Here is an 18,236-nt window from a genome sequence, read left to right as displayed (position 1 = left end):
GTTTTGTCTTGATTTGTATTTATATATTTGTAATATATTTTTAACTGTGCAATTGGCAGTATTGTGCGAATCATCCTTATCTTACCGAAAAGGACATTATCCATAAACCCCTGACCCCGTAAAGATTGCCATAATCTCCCACATTGTAAACACACAATCGAGGCTACACCCCTGGCCCGACCACTTAGCACCGTTTTTTTTTTATTGCTAAATGGAAGTTACAAACTGTAAAAACAATTTGACTGTGACCGATTTTACAATCTCTGCTTTGAAATCAAAGAAACTGAATTTCAGATGAGTGAAGCCATAACTTCAAAATAGGATCAATGTTATTACGGTTTTGTGTTTTCAAGTCGTGGGGATAATCGCGCCTGTGGCTTTGTGAGCTGCACTCTCTGCAACACTATTAAATAAATCACCTACTGAGGTTGAGGGTGCAATAGATGACAACAAATTTGCAGGTCACTGGAGTTGCTGGAGCCTATCCCAGCTTGCTATAGTCTAGAGGTGGGGTACACCCCGAATGTGTCGCCAACACATCGTGAGGCCACACAGAGACGAACAACTTTCCACGTACACACTCATACACTACGGACAATTTGGAGTAATCAATTCACCTAAATTGCATGTTGCTGGAGTTGGAGAAAACCAGAGAACATGGAGAAAATCCACACTGACAGGGAGAGAACATACAAACTCTGCACAGAAAGGATACGAACCCAGTACATTCTTGTTGTGAAGTGAGAGCGCCACCCACTACGCCACAAAGACATTGTGTGTTTGTTATTTTTGAGCCATTATTATCATTTGCAGTCACCTGTGTGCAAAGCAATGTGGCACTGGAAGTCACCGCCACGCTAAACTAAATGCACTGAGTTTAGGAGTCGAATTTATGATTTATTTTCATCAGCCGTTACTTCCTGTCTGTGAGAAGTTTACAACATAACTTTGCATTGCATCACATCTTAGAATTCAACAGAACAATCATGTCTCAACCGCTACCTCAGCGCTTCAGCGCCATGGAATCCCCTCCTTCCCTCATTGTTCTGGAGCACGATGCTAACAGGACTTTTCCTAAATGCCTCAAGCGCATCACCAAACGCACAACTTATTACTTGGCTAGGAACACCCCAACACTGTTTTGCATGGAGGGCAACTCTCCGTGGAGTAAAATCACTCTTCATCCGCTGCAGTTAAACTGGCGATAGACAATGGGCTAAACCGGTTGGACCTGAAATGCTGTGCAACAGATCGGTGTGCTTACTCATGGAGTTGTCCAGCTTTAGTCGGACAATGTCTGTGATGTGTCGGCAGCTGGGACGCTATTATTTGAAAACCAAGGCTGGTTGCAGCCGTTGCATACTCGTTTGTACATGTTATTGGTAGCATGTGCAAAGTATTTGAACTTGGAGCTCTGCTGGACCTTCAAATGTTTAACCAAGCATTGCATTGGTTTGGGAGCAATCTGAAGAGTATGAATCCATGTGTAGAATTCCAGCGTCACACACTGCTGTCCATGCAAAGGAATTCTACTTTCTACTAAAAAAAGGAAACCTCGTTTAAATTTTACTTTCTGTTCAACTTTAATGTACTTTAAGTTTCAGCATAAATTATACATATTCAATTGTAGTTTCTTAAATATTCTGTCTGTATTAGCTCCTAACGGCATCATGCGAATAAAACGGCACTGGCAACAATTCAGCAGCCAATCTAATCTCAGTTGTTATCTTTGGATGCATTTCAGAGGAAACTTTCCACCCTGAAGATATAGACAACACATTTTGTAGTCCTATCAGCGCAATAAACATCTGTGGCAGATTAGCCCCGCTGGTCAATGCTAAATGTAGCTTTAAGAAAAGATTCCTTCCAACTCCCTGAAAAACCGAAAACATTTCACTGTTTCTCCCAGAAGCGACGTTATTTCTCCACTTGAATTCCGTTTGCATGGACGCATTCGACCAGCATGGTCTGGATTTCTGTCGTCAACAGCCGAAATCAGTCTGATCGCTGACAAAGGAAAACATCTGGAGGAGTAATAGAAGAGCTGGAGACAGAGAATTCAACTTGATGTCAAATTATTTATGCAGGGTAAAAACTGAGGGGCGCCATCAAAAGAGAGGCTTCAGCATGAAGCTACTAATCATTCAGTACTTGCTCATCAATAGCCTTGCTGTTATGAGGAACCTTTAGTCAGCACTGACCTTGTTCATCCTCATGAATACCAAAGCAACTCAGCCTAAAAATCCAAAGCTGTTCCACAGACAAATTGTGTTGTACACTTCAAGACGTGCATTTATTTATTCCCTTAGGTAAACAGTACAGCTCAAGCCTGTATACTAAATATGAACCTCACAGCTAGGGATAAAAAAAACTCCAGAAAATCAGTGACTCAAGGTAGAAATAGTCTGCTAGCTGTAACGTCCTGCCAAATATATCGTCATTACTACAATATAATGTTTTATTTTTACACGTTGTAGTTAAATAGACATAACAGATTCATCGCAGGTGCTGGTAGAGGAACTCTTGTTATGCACTACCAGTTCCAGGTAGTGCTTTCGTCCTTATTTCCAATTTGTATGCTAAGCTAATTAGCTGCTGCCTGTGAAGCTGGTATCAATATTACCATTTAATTTTCATAGAAAGAAGAGAAATAAGGATATTTCCCAAATAACACTATAAAAAAAACATGATCTACAACGCTGGTTGTCTTCAGTTGATTGAAATGATTAAAGTTGGACGAACAACAAGATCAAACAAACCCGAGTGCATTTATGAATGAAGTCGAGTAAGTCTCTATCCCGCAGTGATATCTAAATAAAACATCAGTCTGTTTTAAGGCCGCTAAGAGCACACATTTATGGAAATAATACTATCAAGCCCTGTTATCCATTATTCACATCAAAACTTGACTAAGGAAGCTTTTTATAGATCCGATTTTAAACTAACTGAATGTGTTTTCTCATTTGTTGTTGAATGAGACCGAAGCTGAGTGCTCATGAATGAAAATACTGAAGAACAAAAGTATAACGTCTAAGTTGGAGCAAGAGCCGATATGTAGATGAAAGAATTTTACATATTTCACAAAAGCCTGCAGCAGAGGCCAGACATGAACATACACACACACACAAGCAGCAGATGGACTATGTCTAGTTCCATACCAAGGTGACCTATCCACCATATACGCATTGAGGTAGAGGTCAAAGCCAAAGGAGGAATGGGAGGCAGGCAGGATGCTGTCCATACAGAAAAGGCTTTAGTTTGGCCACGTGTTGCTCTGTAGTTATTTTAGGTGTTACTACCATGTATTAAGAATCTGCCAAAAAGCTTTAGCATTAATCAGCTCACCCACATGAGAGACAATCACACATAATCTTACATTCTAAATCCTGCTGACCTTCTCTTCGAACATACAACTCCTCTTTAAATTTCAGTCCTTCACGGAGAAGCACACCAACACGCTGAGCTCAGGCTCTGGTAGGCTTTTTTTCTCCCCCTGTTCTCCCTTCCATATTGACTGTCCGATTGGTTCTTTCCACAGCGGCACCAATTTCTCTCCACCTGGGAGTGCATCAACTCCGAATGTCAACATGACCTTAAAAAGGACGCATTTTAGACAGGATGAGTGGGGAAAGGTTTCTGTTTTCTTCCTATCAATCCAGAATCAGAGCAAGGAGAGACGAGAGGAGAAACGGTGATGGGTATCATAAGCAAGTTCCATTGATCATTTCAACAGTAGTGAATGAGTATAAACGGTGAGATCTGCCGGGTTATCTTTGAGCCAATGGTTCGATCGTGATGCTTCATTTATTAACGCCGTGCCCAGATCAATACAGCCGACATGTACACCCTGTTCTGTTGACAAAATAATCTCATCATTATGAATTGGGCACGGGTCGTCAGTAACGTGAGCAATTGCAGCACTTATCTGAAATGATAAGAGCACAGAGAAACAAAAGGAATCAAAAAAAAGGGAAGAGAGAAAAGCAAGAATGAGAGAAAGCAAGGAAGGGAGCGAGCGAGCGAGCACCACTTCTTTTTTTCCTAAACTGAGCAATGCTCAGAGGGATAGACAATGAAATGCGCTATTTATGTCCCAAACAGAGCAAAAAATCAATAAGAAATGAAGCAATTGATCTGAATGTGAAAGGCCCTAAAAAGATTCCTCTCAATGACATGAACCCAGTCATGGGGCCAATTGTGTACATCTGAGTAGAACGATAAAAAAAAAGAAGAAACAACCCAATACACCATTTTAAATGCACCGTCAGCACTCAGCGTTGCCGCTGCTACCCTGAAGAGAAGACAAACATTCGATGACAAATCTTAGTGCTCCTTTTTGTTTCGGCAATAGCGTCTGAGAGTGCCAACTCATTTCTCTCTGTTGTCACAAACACAGCCACTGAAAAAAACACAGTTGGACGTCAGTTCCCTTCAGACACACACGCAGCGCTTTAGATATGGGCATCAGATTTCAAACTGTGCTGCAGATATAGAAGCAAGAGCAGGGGAGACAATGGGATCTCTCCCATTAGAGTGTGAGAATAAGACACAGAACAAATGCAAAAAAAAAATAAGAAGTCTGCCATTCCCAGATTAAGCGACAGTTATGTACTCCAGTGGCTGAAAGAGTGAGAGAGGAAAATGAAGCTTGTTTTTACTTTCGGCATTCAAGGTAATATCTCTGGAATCAATGAACCACATTACCTACAAAGCTGAGGAAGTGCTGAACCATACGAGGCAAGGACAAGGGGAGAGAGTCAAGGTGAAGAGGATAAATAATTTCTCTTATACTAATGAGATAGACGAAGAGAACAGATTCACATAACTCATTCTTTGAGCTGCAGTGTGTTGCTTCTATAGCGCATGCCTAGGGGGGGAGCACAATGGGGGAAGATTGGGAGGAAATAAAAGCTCTCCGAGGTTGGACTTGTGCCGAGACGGCAGCGTGAGTTCCACTTTGTTTGACTTTGAGAGTGTTTGATTTACAGCAAGGAGACCCGGCTGCTGGCATTTCAAAGAATACATCATTGCCATCCCGTGTATCTGCTGTAAAACGTTCACTGGAGATTTACAGTAAAATGTGGCAGCAGCTTCCCCAGCATTTTTATTTTTGTTACAGAACTTTAATATTGTATTTTAGAGTTACAGCAAGCCGCTAAAATAATAATATAAATATCAGATTAAACTATACCTTGTGATTACATAATTAATCCATAGTTGCTCTCGTGGATTTAATGGTTGTCTCTAATTAAAAACACAGACCGACATAAAGACGCATACATTTCCCGGGGGGGGCGGGAACGTCTCAGTGGTTGTGACTTGGTTTGGGAACCGGAGGGTCAGCGGTTCAAGACAAATATATGGAGTGAGGACTGCCGTGGTGCCCTTGAACAAGGCACCGACCCCTACAACTGGGTAAGCCAATGGCAGCACCCTCACCCTGTGCCAGCTCCATGCATGTTACGGGCCCATTATTTAAAGGGCCCTCTAGTACCAGGCTGAAAAAGCCATTTTGTAGTTGTTTGTTGTGGACAATGTGCGTACAGCTCATTTTCAATAACAAATAAAGCTTTCCTAAAAAACACATCCAGATAGACAAATTAGACAGGTATCTACTGGAAAGGATGGGGGATCTCACAGATGACAGAGAACACCATTCCACTAATCTAAGAGAAACAGCAAGTAGTTCAGAACACACCATAGAGCACATGTGTGTGTGTGTGTGTGTGTGTGTGTGTGCGTGTGTGTGGGGCACGTAGCAGACGAATCCTAGATTGCTCCCCTGTGAAGGTCGTGTTTTACTCTCTTGTTGCTGTGGCCTCGGCTGACGCAAGCCTGGCTCCCTGTGCTTGAGATGTTTGAGCACCAAGGTAAATGTTTCAAAATGCACGGGGGACATGCTCAGATGTCTCCATTTCGCATCTTTAAAATTTACTGTATCAAGAGCGTACATGTTTGAATGAAAACACATTGCTGCAAAAGCATCGCTGTAGGATATATGCACACCCATCTGGCGTGGGAGGGCAGTTGAAACACACTCCTCCTGCAGGTTGCCGGGATTCCGAGATAACCTGCATTTCAGATTGCCATTCATGTGGAACGTGGGATCGTATTGAAAAAAACTACATTTGGCAAAGCAGTGACTTTACCAATGAGCGGACATAAAGTGTCGATATGTATATCTGGCGTTACAAAAAACACACAAGAACACACGTCCACATTGCAATAACGAAACAGAAATACAATGTCTAATGAGCACTCAATCGAAAAATCACTTGAAGATGACCGAGGCGATAAAAAATGGCAAGACGTGATATTCAGATTTCCTACGTCAGAGAAATGAGAACGTGGAACCCTGATAATCCACTTCCTCTCCATCGCAATCAGTCCTGCAGACATATAGGAACATAATGTCCATGAGAGTGAACGTCCAATGACAGCACTCGGTCTTATTATCGTGCCCGTGTCATCTCCAATAGACTACTTCCTATTGAGCCAAGTAAATTGGTCTAATGTGTCCGGGCAGTCTGGCTATCGCGGAGGTCAAATGGCGTTCTCATATCCTGCCTCAATCTCTCTGTGCTTGGAAAAAACAAAACCTGCCTTTGTTGCCCTTGCACTGCCAGGTTGGGAGGCGTGTCAATATAATGAAATTATGCATCCCAGATAAGTGCCGAGTCCACAGCAGCTGGCTGAAAGGATGTCTAATGGCCGGCCAATCAGACCAATATACTGTACCCCTGCATAATTGTCTTTAGCCATCTATCATCCATCCATCTATCTATTTATCAATGCCTGTTTGGTTCCGCTGTTTGTCTCTATTAGAGTTTGTTGTTCGATGCAGAGGGAAATGTCTGGAGATATTTTTTAATTATTTAACAAGATTACTTGGACTTTTTAAAAAACATTCACTTCCACAGCTACCTCCGATCTCGCGGATGTTTCTCCAGTGCAGCAATATTGTGCATTTGCACATTCGACACCTGGAGTTGTTCATTCCATTTTCTTTCTAAAACGTAAAACGTTCATTACTACTGGGGTTACTTGAGAGATTGCTGGCGTCAGCTCTGCTGTATCTCACGTCGCTCACATTGCAAACAAACCCAGGTAAAGTAAATAATGATCACATTTCTGCTTACATCAGAAGCCAAGCAGCTTCTGTTTCAAAGATTACCCAGTTTTCCATCTTTCATACCCCTATCATGTTCAGAAAAAATGTAGCCGGAGACCTCTGATGTTTATCGCATCCTCTCCGATTTCCCTCTAATTTGTAAAGCACAATGACTTGTTAATGAAAGATGATGTTGATATACCTGCTGTTTTGAGCTACGGATTTGCAATTTCGCCACGGCTTCCAGACATTGTGAAACATTTGCGCCAAAAAAAGTCCCACTGCTGTTTGAAACGCTACGGCAGCTAATAAAAGAAACAGTCTCGAAAAATGTCCACATTTTGTTACAAATAACACAATTTACTATTGTTCCCCTGAGCAACACTAATCTGAGGGCACTTCCTCTATGAGCTAGGGGAAGGTGAAGGAAAATAAACTTGCCTATTAATAATTCAGAATTTCAGTGTGTTATGTTATGTACAGTGGCGGTATAAAGATACCGCCTAAGGTGAGCTGATATTTTTATACACATGCACATGCTGGGAAGCTCAAATGAAACAAACCGTGCCTGACTTTGGAGCAAAACTATACAAATGACATGAATTGAACCTTCTCCCGTTTCTATAAATGACCCTTTGAGCATCTGGATGTTGGACAGCTCAATAGCAAGCAGGCTTCAAGCACATACAGGTTAATGCAAATCATTCTATGGAACGCGTTTCTATTCACCGCCTCAGCGACCACTGAAGTGTGGAAGCAGGTTCAATACAATAAACAGCGAAGGCTTTGATAAGACTTTCAGTCGCGTCCTTAAAATCAGTCCAGTTGCATGTGCGCGTGATTGTGTACATGAATGTACATGTGCATGGTTGTGTGTGTGTGTGTCTTTCTAGGAGGAAGGATGTTTCAAGGTTTGAACAAATGCAAGATTGTCCCGCTCGTAAAAGAGAGCTGCTCTGTCACAGAGCCTGCCAGCTCAAGGCTTAAATCACATGCCTGGAATACACAATGATGTTACACCCAGACACACACAGAGAGAGAGAGAGCACAAACTGCAAGGATTCATTTTCAACATCTGCTCGAGCTACATTGTTGGCATGCACATACTCAAACTAAATGGATCAAAGGAGTGAGCACTTTATCTCCTATATTGTACACACACCCACTTAAATGATCACAGTCACACCAGCTTTCTTTAAGATCACTTGATAGGTTTTTGTTTGCCAGTCATTTTGAGATTGAATTCAAAGACCTCGTTTTATTGTGAGTCGCAAGAAGAGAAATGTGCCTTGGTTTTCTTTTTATAGACGCTGTAATTCACGGCAAATTGCATATAGCGGAAATTGAATGTCTCCTCAGTGATTATCCTTCAAAGTCACTGAAACGAAACACTTTTGAATTCAGTGTTTGTTACATATTCACGTCCAACACTTTTGAAGGGTGTTTTTCGCCTCCTCATTAAGTGGCAAAAGCAGCAAGGACCCCTTTACCTTCTTGAGACCACCTCCTCCTAATGCCACCCTACACAAGGCAGAATGCCGCCACCTGCAGGCCGCTTTTATAGCCTTTCATGCTCCCCTCCCCACCCGCCCAGTTTGCCTCTGTACCACCTGCACCTTATTAGCACGGATGGTTTCCCACTGAGACGGGATGCCTGTTTAATTACAGTTTCATGGCGAACCAAATTACGTCGCTCAAAACGTATCAAAACAAATCAATATGATAAACTATGGGGCAATGAAAGGTAATGACACAGGTGTCTTTTGTTAAAAAAGCATTTGGAAAAGCCCAGCGGAGGAAAAAGACAACAGAACCCCGGCCGGCCACAGCCCGGCACGGCTGCTGACCCACATAATGTGGGACAAAATTCTCAAACATATTCGAGACCGAGTGGGCACAGGCTGCCTCTTCGCCGGGAATTACTAAAATCCCTTCTTCGTGTGCATAGAGGAATTTCGCAGCAGATTGGTTTTAACCTTGATTCCACACTAAGTAATTCCCTTCGACGCCTTAAGCGGAATTAGGCATCATTACGTATCATCCATCTCCTTATCCTAGGAATTCTCTTTAGAAATGAAAAGAAGCTCTCCACCAGGCACAGTGGTGACAATGATAAGGCCAACGGAGCTCGGCTGACATGTTCACATTATTCCCCTTCTCCCAGCTAGAGACCGAGCCCGGCCTGCCTGCCAGTGCACAACTATAAAACATCATTAGAGGCCAGCAGCAGTGTGGAAAGAGACTGGGAGTTGCAGGCAGTTCCAGTCGTCCAACTATGTGCAGATGAAGACAGCAGCACTAAGGTGCCCTTATGAGGCCGACTGGGCTGGCAATAGGCTCTGCTGCTTTGTCCATCTCTTTATTTATTTTTTCCCTATTTAGCCTCCCCTCTCTTGGCAAATGTAGTGACAGATGGACTGAGAAGCCTTGGGATCGATGGAAGGGGAATTCTGTCTTTGTTTCCTGACATTTTCTCCATAGCCACTCTTCTCTGACTCAGGTTACTTACTGTCCACATGAATGGGAGGATAAGGCAAACGCAGAGCGGAGGGAGGGAAAAATGATACGCTTCTGTACAAGTTCTGAAGAAACTTAATGCCTCAGGCCGTCGCCCTGTACACAGGTTTCTGTTGAATAATACAAGAGAGCACCCTGCATGCCTAATGCATTGAGGGGGACCCACTTTAAACAAGACATAGAGGGATATGCTCTCGTTTCCCCTTTGACCATCTCAAGTCCTCAAAACGGCAATTTGTCATCACTACATCACTTGAGAAAGAGCCTGCAAAATGGAGCAGCAATCATTCCCTCCCTCTGATTAGGAAGCCTTAACGGCCTTCGTTCTGACCCTTGCCCTACGCAGCTGGCTCGTAATAGAAGCAGGGGTTGAGATCGAAAGTGGGAACAACAGACAGCGGCCATCCTCCCTGGTGGGAAATGTCACTTTTGATCACAGTCATCATCACATCCACATTCAGCACAAATAGAGGGATAGAAAAGTAATCAGCGAGGCTAATCGAGTGACTAATGGTGCATCAGGATGCAACTAGAAAGAACGTCCTTCTCCAGTGTTGCAAAATAGTGAGGTCACGGGTAGAACATAAGAACGATAAAAGCAAACGAGGACTTAATGCTCCCACCAGATTGCATTATGAACATTCAATTTTTTTATTTGTTAAAAATGTTGCTGCAACTGCCCATTACCCTCACTGTTGCGTACCGCAGTCTTAAACCAGCCTTAATCCTCGTCTGACACGACAGACTTTTAATGGGCTTATGGCCAAAGACACAGAGAAGTTATCACGTTAGAGGCTTATGCACCCAAGTACTCCACAAGAAGATGCGTAAAGTAGCTGTGAAAATAAATGCAATCTGTTAATCTCTGGGAATTAAAATCGTTAGAATTAACTACAAAGAGCTGCAAAATGTTGACTTGTTTAGCGATTCACAGTAACTTTATTCATGTCGTGTGTACAGGTGTATTTATAGGAGTATAGATTCAGAAATATATATATATATATATAGTCAGTGGATTAAAACCTGGAAATGTGGGATAATTGGGCAGTTTGAAATGATATTACTCTGGGAAAAAACACACATACCTGCTTATAGCTCAGCGACAGGCTAAACTCTTTATTCCACAGGAATGAAATGACAGTGACTGAGCGATTAACGAATAATGTATATGTATAAACTGATTTCAAAAGCCTGCCATGACATATTCCAAGCACATCTGATTTGTGTTGATGTCACTGGCTCTGTTCTATGAGAACATCAGACTGAGTGTTTAATCCTTTATAATGCTTACCCCTCCCTTACAGTTTTTTTTCCTCTCTCTCTGCTCCGGGGGGGTTTGTCTGCCTCTGTCTGCCCTTATCGTCTCTTTCTTTTATTTTACCAAACAAGGGGCACTGATATTGGGAATGTGTATTTTCTAAGGGTTGTGATGTGAAAATGGTGACTTAAGGGTAACGGAGGAGGGTGCAATTTCCCTTACCTGTATGATGGACATGCGGTTAGTAGGTGTGTCTGTAGTGCTGGTGACTGGGCCTGTGAAGCTGGTGTGGCATCCCACGTGGCCTTGGGGCACGCTGAGGTTACTATTGGCAGTGGGTTTGAGGTACATGACCTCTGACCTTGGTGAGCTGAGTGGCAGGCGTGTCTGGTAGTCAAAGTACATGGGAGAGGTGGCCAAGGAAGGGCTGCTTACCACATTCATTACATTCATGGCATCCCGCTCCTCCACCTCGCTCTGCACCAGCATGATGTCGTTCTTGTTAATCTTCTTCTTCTTGCCTTTCCCAATCTGAGGGTGCGAGTATTCTGCAATGCGACAATTATAGGTACGAATTTCCTTGTTTTCCCTCTTGCACTTGATCGCTATGGTCACCATAGCAGCCAGAAGCATGATGGAAATTATGCTGAGAGTCACAATGAGAGGCAGGGACTTGTCCCAGTTTTGATTGTCCTTTGTGCGAGGCAGTCCATCAGGAGGCCGTCCATCAGAGGCTTTGACGATTAGCCTCGCGGCAGCGGTGAGAGTCGGTTTACCATGATCCGCTACTCGAATGATCAGCTCCACGGTGGGGCTCACATCATCCCAGAATGGATTGTGTGTTCGCACTTCTCCAGTCACAGGATCGATCTCAAAGAGCCGCTCCTCGTTGCCATCGGAGATCTCGTAGGTGAGCCTCCCACTTTCACCATAGTCATTGTCCACAGCCTTTACTGTGGTGACGATGTAGCCAACTCCGACATTACGTGGGACGTGGATTTCAGCTGTGTCGTTCAGAAGTATGGGCAAAACAATGACAGGGATGTTGTCGTTCACATCGAGGACACTGATGCGCACCGTTGCATTGGTCTCCAGGTGAGGAGATCCAGCATCTTTAGCAAGAACCTTAAAGTCAAAATACTTGATTTGCTCATAGTTAAAAGATCGCACTGCATAGATGGCTCCGTTTGCAGCATTCACATTAACATATGTGTTGACATCTCCCCCGCTCACATTGGAATTTACTATACTGTAGTAGACAGTGCCATTCTGGCCCAGGTCTGAATCCTTTGCCAGAACTGAGCCAAGATATTCCCCCGGGATGTTGTTCTCAGGTATCTGAAGAAGGTAAACGGACTTGGAAAAGCGAGGAACATTGTCATTTTCGTCCAGAATCTTTACAGTGAAGGACTTTGTGGAGTTTAAAGGAGGAAGGCCATTGTCTTTGGCTACAATGGTGACATTGTATTCATCCTGCGTTTCTCTGTCCAATGGCCTGTCTGTCACCACTGTGTAGTAGTTGTCATAGTTCTCCTCGAGTTTAAAAGGAACATTACCCAACACTCTGCACTGAAGCTGCCCATTTCTCCCTGAGTCCTTATCTGTGGCACGGACCAGAGCAATGACAGTGCCCGGAGGTGCTGCCTCGCTGATGGCTCCCTGTCTCACAGACACAAAACCTATAGATGGCCAGTTATCATTCCTGTCAAGCACTTTAACTGTGACTTTACAATGGCCTGGAATTGGATTGGGACCGAGATCCTTTGCCTGGATGTCAATCTCAATAACCGGGCTTTCTTCATAGTCAATTTCACCCTGAATCTTTATGACCCCCGTTCTTGAGTCTATGGAGAACAGCTCCCGGATCCTCTCAGGGGCATAGCCACTAAACGAATAAACTATTTGACCATTGTTGCCCTCATCGGGATCAGTAGCATTTAAATCAATCAGGACTTTACCAGGAGGGGAATTTTCAGGAATTTCAACGACATAGGTGGCCTGATCAAAAACAGGGCTATTATCATTGGAATCAATAACTTTAACATTTATCTGCATGGAACCTGACCTAGGATATTCCCCCCCATCAGTGGCTGCCAAAATAAGTGTGTGATGGCTTCTTTCTTCACGGTCCAATGGCCGTTGAATAACTAATTCTGGGAATTTAGTCCCGTCCCCACGGGATTTTACCTCCAAGGAAAAAAGATTGTAGTCATCGCGTGTTATCTGATAGGTTTTCAGACCGTTTTCCCCTGCGTCTGGATCGTGTGCGCTGGTCAGAGGAAAGCGTGTGCCGGGCATTGCATTTTCAGAAATGTCAATATCAATCTGATCCGAGGGGAAAGTGGGTGAGTTGTCATTAATGTCCTGAATATCTATTTTGATCATGCAAATCTCCTTGTCATTGGCAAACACTTCCATGGAGAGCTGGCATTTGGGGTTTCTCTTACACAATATTTCCCTGTCAATGCGCTGCTTTGTGTACAGCAGTCCGCTTTGGGGGTCAACGTCAATGAGATGCGGCGCTGAGTTCTCCAGGACCCTGAAATTGGCTTTCTTACCCTGTCCTCCCTGTCCGATCTGTTCAGGTCCAAGTGTGGCATCTTTGGCAATGTTCCCAATCACTGTCCCCGGCCCCTGTTCCTCCGGGACAGAGTAATTCAAATTTTTCAATGTCAGGGCATGAGCCCATAAGAGGAGGAAAAAGAAAATAGAAAGATGCATCCCCACTCTGTAAAAGTCGCTATAATCTCTGTGTTTATGAGTCTTTTGACTTGTTGATACTTTCTGATTTGGTATTTCTATTATTCAGGATCAGATTAAGAGTTCTGCTCATCATGTGAGGCCTTGGCATTTGTCTTTGTGGATTGTCTTTGCTCTTCTTTGCTTTTTTCTTCTTTTCTGCCTCTTCCAGCAGTCTGTGGTGCGGAAAACCTAATCTATATTCAACAGAGTGCCCAGACTCAATAAAAAAAAAATAATAATAATCAAACAGAATCGTCTTTGAAAGTCTTCACCCAATAAGATCTGCAAGGGAAAGCGGGAAAAAAATATATGTAATAATCTACATGTGGCAATCATATATATTAATCCACAGTAAAGACATTCTGGCAGTAAAACGTCAGATACTACACTGAGCCAAAAACAAAAGAGAGCTCATGCGTAATTCATATCCACAATTATAGAGGCAGCTTGTCAATTAGTTAACCTTGGGAAGACACTCGGCAGCAGCCTTGATGGGATATAATGATTCTCTTTGTGTCTTATTTACTCTGTGCTCCTTTTATAAACTCCCGCTTCAGCATGCAGTCTTAATGTCATGTGCAACGCGACACTTTTACCCCAGAATAATGTCTCATTCTCATATTGAACACGCATTAAGGGCAACTTTAATGATGTGGTAAGAGGCGTGCAACCGAAGATGGCCTGTTCTGGCGGCTATTTGAATAACTGTATATAAAATGAGCCTCTTACATGCATTAACCAATCCGCGTAATCCGCATAGTCACAATGAGCCTTATAAAGACATTCGGAAATGAGCTGCCAACGTTTTAGCACAGCAGTACAATTATCTCCGCTGACGCTCTACCTCTCTCGCTCTCTCTCTCTCTCTCTGTGCAGAAAAATTCACCAGTCCTCAGAAGAAGCTGTTGCATCCATTCGCGTGATTGCGCGAACAATCGTTCGCAAAAGAGCAACAGAGCAGGATTTCCAACATGGATTTACGCATCAAAGGAAACTGAAGCGATATAATAATGAAACAAGTCGCCAAACTCACCCAGAAAAAACTCTTTTGTTAGTCCAAAAATGGAACAGTAAAAAATGGAAAAAAAGAAAACCCTTCCAGCTCCAAACAGGGTTCAAGGAGAGTTTTATCCCCAAAGCGCTTCAGCGGATCCCACCCGTATCCTCTCCCCTCGTCTCTGCGCACGGTGAAGACGCGAGGCTGTGGCGCACGGGGAGACTACAGTGCAGCGCAGTGGGGGGGAGAAAAAAGAAAAAAGTGCTCCAGAAAAGTATGACCGTAATGTCAATGAGCTGAAGTCCTCTCCCTCCTGATTGGGATTCAGCAGGTCGCCTTCCCTCTGCAGCGAGTCACCTTTCTTGGTGAAGGAAAACTGTTCTGGGAAATTACTAAATGATGAGAGGGAGAGAAAAGAAATCCAGATGTGTAAGTACGGGTAGATCCAATCTGGATGATGCGTAAAAAGCAATCCGCGTCAGAGACAGCGGAAAGTGACTGATTCCCTCTGTGACATCTTGTCCTTGTCCTCCGTCCCCGTCAAAGTCCACGGAGAGAAAGACAGCTGCCGCGGCGGGGGAGGGGGGTGGGGGGGTGATCAGCAACAGAACAGCTTTATGACACACGTCTCCCCGCAGCGGTGGGGGGAGAAAACCCGATGATTTTCCTGAAAATGTACGCAAAGTAGTTGTTTTGTATGATCGGCACGGAGAGGCAGCGGCAGGAGCAGCGAACGCTTCCTCTCACTGACTGAACTCCGGACACCGCATGGCGCATTAAGCGTCGTCGCCGCTCCTCCCGCAGCCAATGAGTTTGGAGAGGTGGGGAGAGAAGGAGGGATTCAAAAGCCGCTTTGGGTACGGACTGCAAATGATTGGTGGTGCGCAGTCCGCCGGTGGAGCGTCTGCTTTTTTTCAAATATCACACTTCATTGTTGTTTACAATAGAGGAAGCGGTGCTGTTGGACAGCCCTGCCGGGAGGAGAGGCCGGGCAGGGAATTTTCAGTTGGACCATCCATCAAAAACAGACAATAAGATCTGGGTTGTCGACCTTTTCCTTCTGAGATGAATTTAAATGTAAAAAAAAAAAAAAAAGCAAAGTGTAAAAGAAGGAGGACTCCAATTCTTTGATATATAACTGTAGATATTTAACTTTAGGATTCTTATTTAAAGGATTGCGTGTTTTGGGGGCCATATATCACTCCAGTTTATACCCTATTTGTCATCATCATCCCTCTATACTTACGAAATGTTTCTTTTCATAGAGAGAAAAACTCCAGTCCCAGTGCCTAATATTTATGAAACTATCATTGGAGGGCTGCCGTATACCGCATCAGGAACAGCAGTGTTGTGCTATATGTTCTTGCTTCTGATTAAAAGTGGAAATGATGCAGCCTGGCGAAAAATGATGAGATTTGGATTTGCTGATTGCAGCATCCAGCAGGTATGAAAGGCACCATCTTTAAATCATCCCAGCCCGGTGTCTATTATACTTCCCTGTTCTGAAGGAAAACAACCACATGAAACTGTCTATGTTATTAGTTTGATAATCATTAAAAAAGTTGCTTTTAAAACAAAAAGCTGAACTTAACTTCTAACTTATTGAAGGTGAGGATTTGTTGCTTTTCTTGGTTTGTTTGTTGTTTGTTGGTTATAAATGGATAAGCTTTTGTGAGGTGAAACAAGGAATGTGAAGGAATTGCCTTGAATTTGAGAAAATTGGAATTGGAATAAACATCAGAATTAAAATGAAAGCATAAATTATTATAGAGAGGTACATTCTTTATGTGTGACTCTATTGCCGGGAGTGTAAGGAGACAATCTGGTCAATATTTCGGCGCATTGAGGATGAACGCATCTCTTATTAGAACTTTTAAACGTAATGATTTTTATAACCATATGCTGCACATAGCTATCGTAAATTAATATCCATAGAAACATGCCATTGTGGCCATTGTGTATCTTTCACTTCACTGTTGTCATATTATAAACTAAAGATGGATTAACGATATACCCTTCATTCATTATCTGTCAGCTCTGCAACACAGGCGTCAATCCAGGATGGGTTTCAACCTGCTTAACTTTCTTACTGACCCTTCTCTTTGTCTCTCTGTGTGGTGTGTGTATGTGCGTGCACAGATGTGATGCTGTTTGGTATCCCGGTCCCCATCAGGTCCCCTTTGTCAAATGGTAGCTAGGCGGAGCTCCATCTAAGGGCCGTTTGTAGTTGTTATTGCAAAATGTGGTGAGATGAGCGACTAGATTAGGCTCCTCCTATTCCAGTCTTTTGCCTAACCCCTGATATTAAATGTCATTCCTCCAAATCTCTCAGGGCGTTGGAGAGTTACCAGAGCTTGAACCAAAATATAGGCGTCTATATAAGATCAGTATCTAAAAAACTCAATCTAATCGCCAAAAATTCATTTTTTTCTACCAAATGAGATGTTTGTTTGTTTGTTTTTCCTTTCAACATAAATGGGAACGCTGAGCCTAAACAATGTCAGCAAAATCACTTTTATTGATAAAATATTCCCACTGATACTGATGTATGTCCATATATTTGCAGTTTTCTTCCTCAGTCTGCTTAAATGTCCCTTAGGATATGCAGAGACATAATGTATTTGAAATGGGCTGCTATGGTGAACAGCTGCATTGAAACACTACTTTATAAATTACATTTCAATCTAATGGAAATGGCCTTTCTCCAGGTGGTGATAAGAGAGTGAAAGCCAATTCCTGGCTTTACAACTTAACCCATTTCTGAAGCCTATTTTCCTCCTTTTCTTCCACCGTCTGACTCACTTCTTTTACCTTCCAGCAAAAAAAACAAAAAGCCTTACATTCTTTAACGATAAATACATGTAAAACAATGACGACGGACCTTGTGGACACTGAGCATGAGACGTTCCCCTGCTGCTTCTCTCAGAAAAAAGAATCCAAGCTGACTGTTATACAGGGAGAGATTTTCCACCAGCAAACTGCCATCTCTTTTCACCATTACTTTTTCGTGCCTATTGTTTTTCTCCCAAAGTACGTCTGTCCGTGTTGCTGTCTGGAAGTGCGCCTCTATTCTTCTTCGCGCTATTTAACAGTTCACTGCATTAGAGGGAGAGGAGAAGCATCGCTTCATTGTTTGCTGCACTTTGCTGTGATTCAGCTGCAGAGAAATTCTGCTTTCCTACAGTTTGTCTCTGTCATTTTGAAAATTATCCAGCCATCTTTTTTGTGAAAGCCCCCTTGTATGTGTATAACCCTCTGACTGCACTGAGCTCTGAATATAAATGTCCCACCTACAGGTCTTGCTGAAAATTAGTTCGCCAAGCATTTGACCCCTGATATAGTATATTATACAGGTTAATCCCTGAGACTCTCAGTGAGGTTGTTGAAGTTGTACTTCCTGACAATTTATCAAACAGCTTTGGAAAATAATGGAATCATATAAGTCCCATAAAAAGTTAACTTTTCACATTCTTGCTGAAATCTTCTGTCATTCTCCTTCTCCTTTAATGACAACGAGGTATTTGTGCGAAGAACAAAGAGAGCGCATGAAACACAAGAACTCTGAATGAGGCTCACTTAAATCTTCATAAGCAATTAAGTCACAATTGTGG

The 18,236-nt window shown here is 43.0% G+C and overlaps 1 protein-coding gene across 1 annotated transcript in view; it reads right to left on the bottom strand.

Moving 5' to 3' along the window:
* pcdh17 (protocadherin 17) overlaps positions 1 to 13,607 on the bottom strand; it is a 45,335-nt gene extending 31,728 nt beyond the window's left edge. Inside the window, exon 1 of the mRNA XM_068742562.1 lies at positions 11,109 to 13,607. Coding sequence (XP_068598663.1) covers positions 11,109 to 13,607 — 2,499 coding nt within the window. The remainder of the gene's footprint in view (positions 1 to 11,108) is intronic.
* Positions 13,608 to 18,236: the final 4,629 nt, after the last annotated feature.

This window comes from Brachionichthys hirsutus, chromosome 1 (assembly GCF_040956055.1).
Source record: "Brachionichthys hirsutus isolate HB-005 chromosome 1, CSIRO-AGI_Bhir_v1, whole genome shotgun sequence".
Classification (NCBI taxonomy): Eukaryota; Metazoa; Chordata; class Actinopteri; order Lophiiformes; family Brachionichthyidae; genus Brachionichthys; species Brachionichthys hirsutus.
The sequence above is the reverse complement of the archived record's forward strand: the minus strand, read 5'-3'. Positions and strand labels throughout refer to the sequence as shown.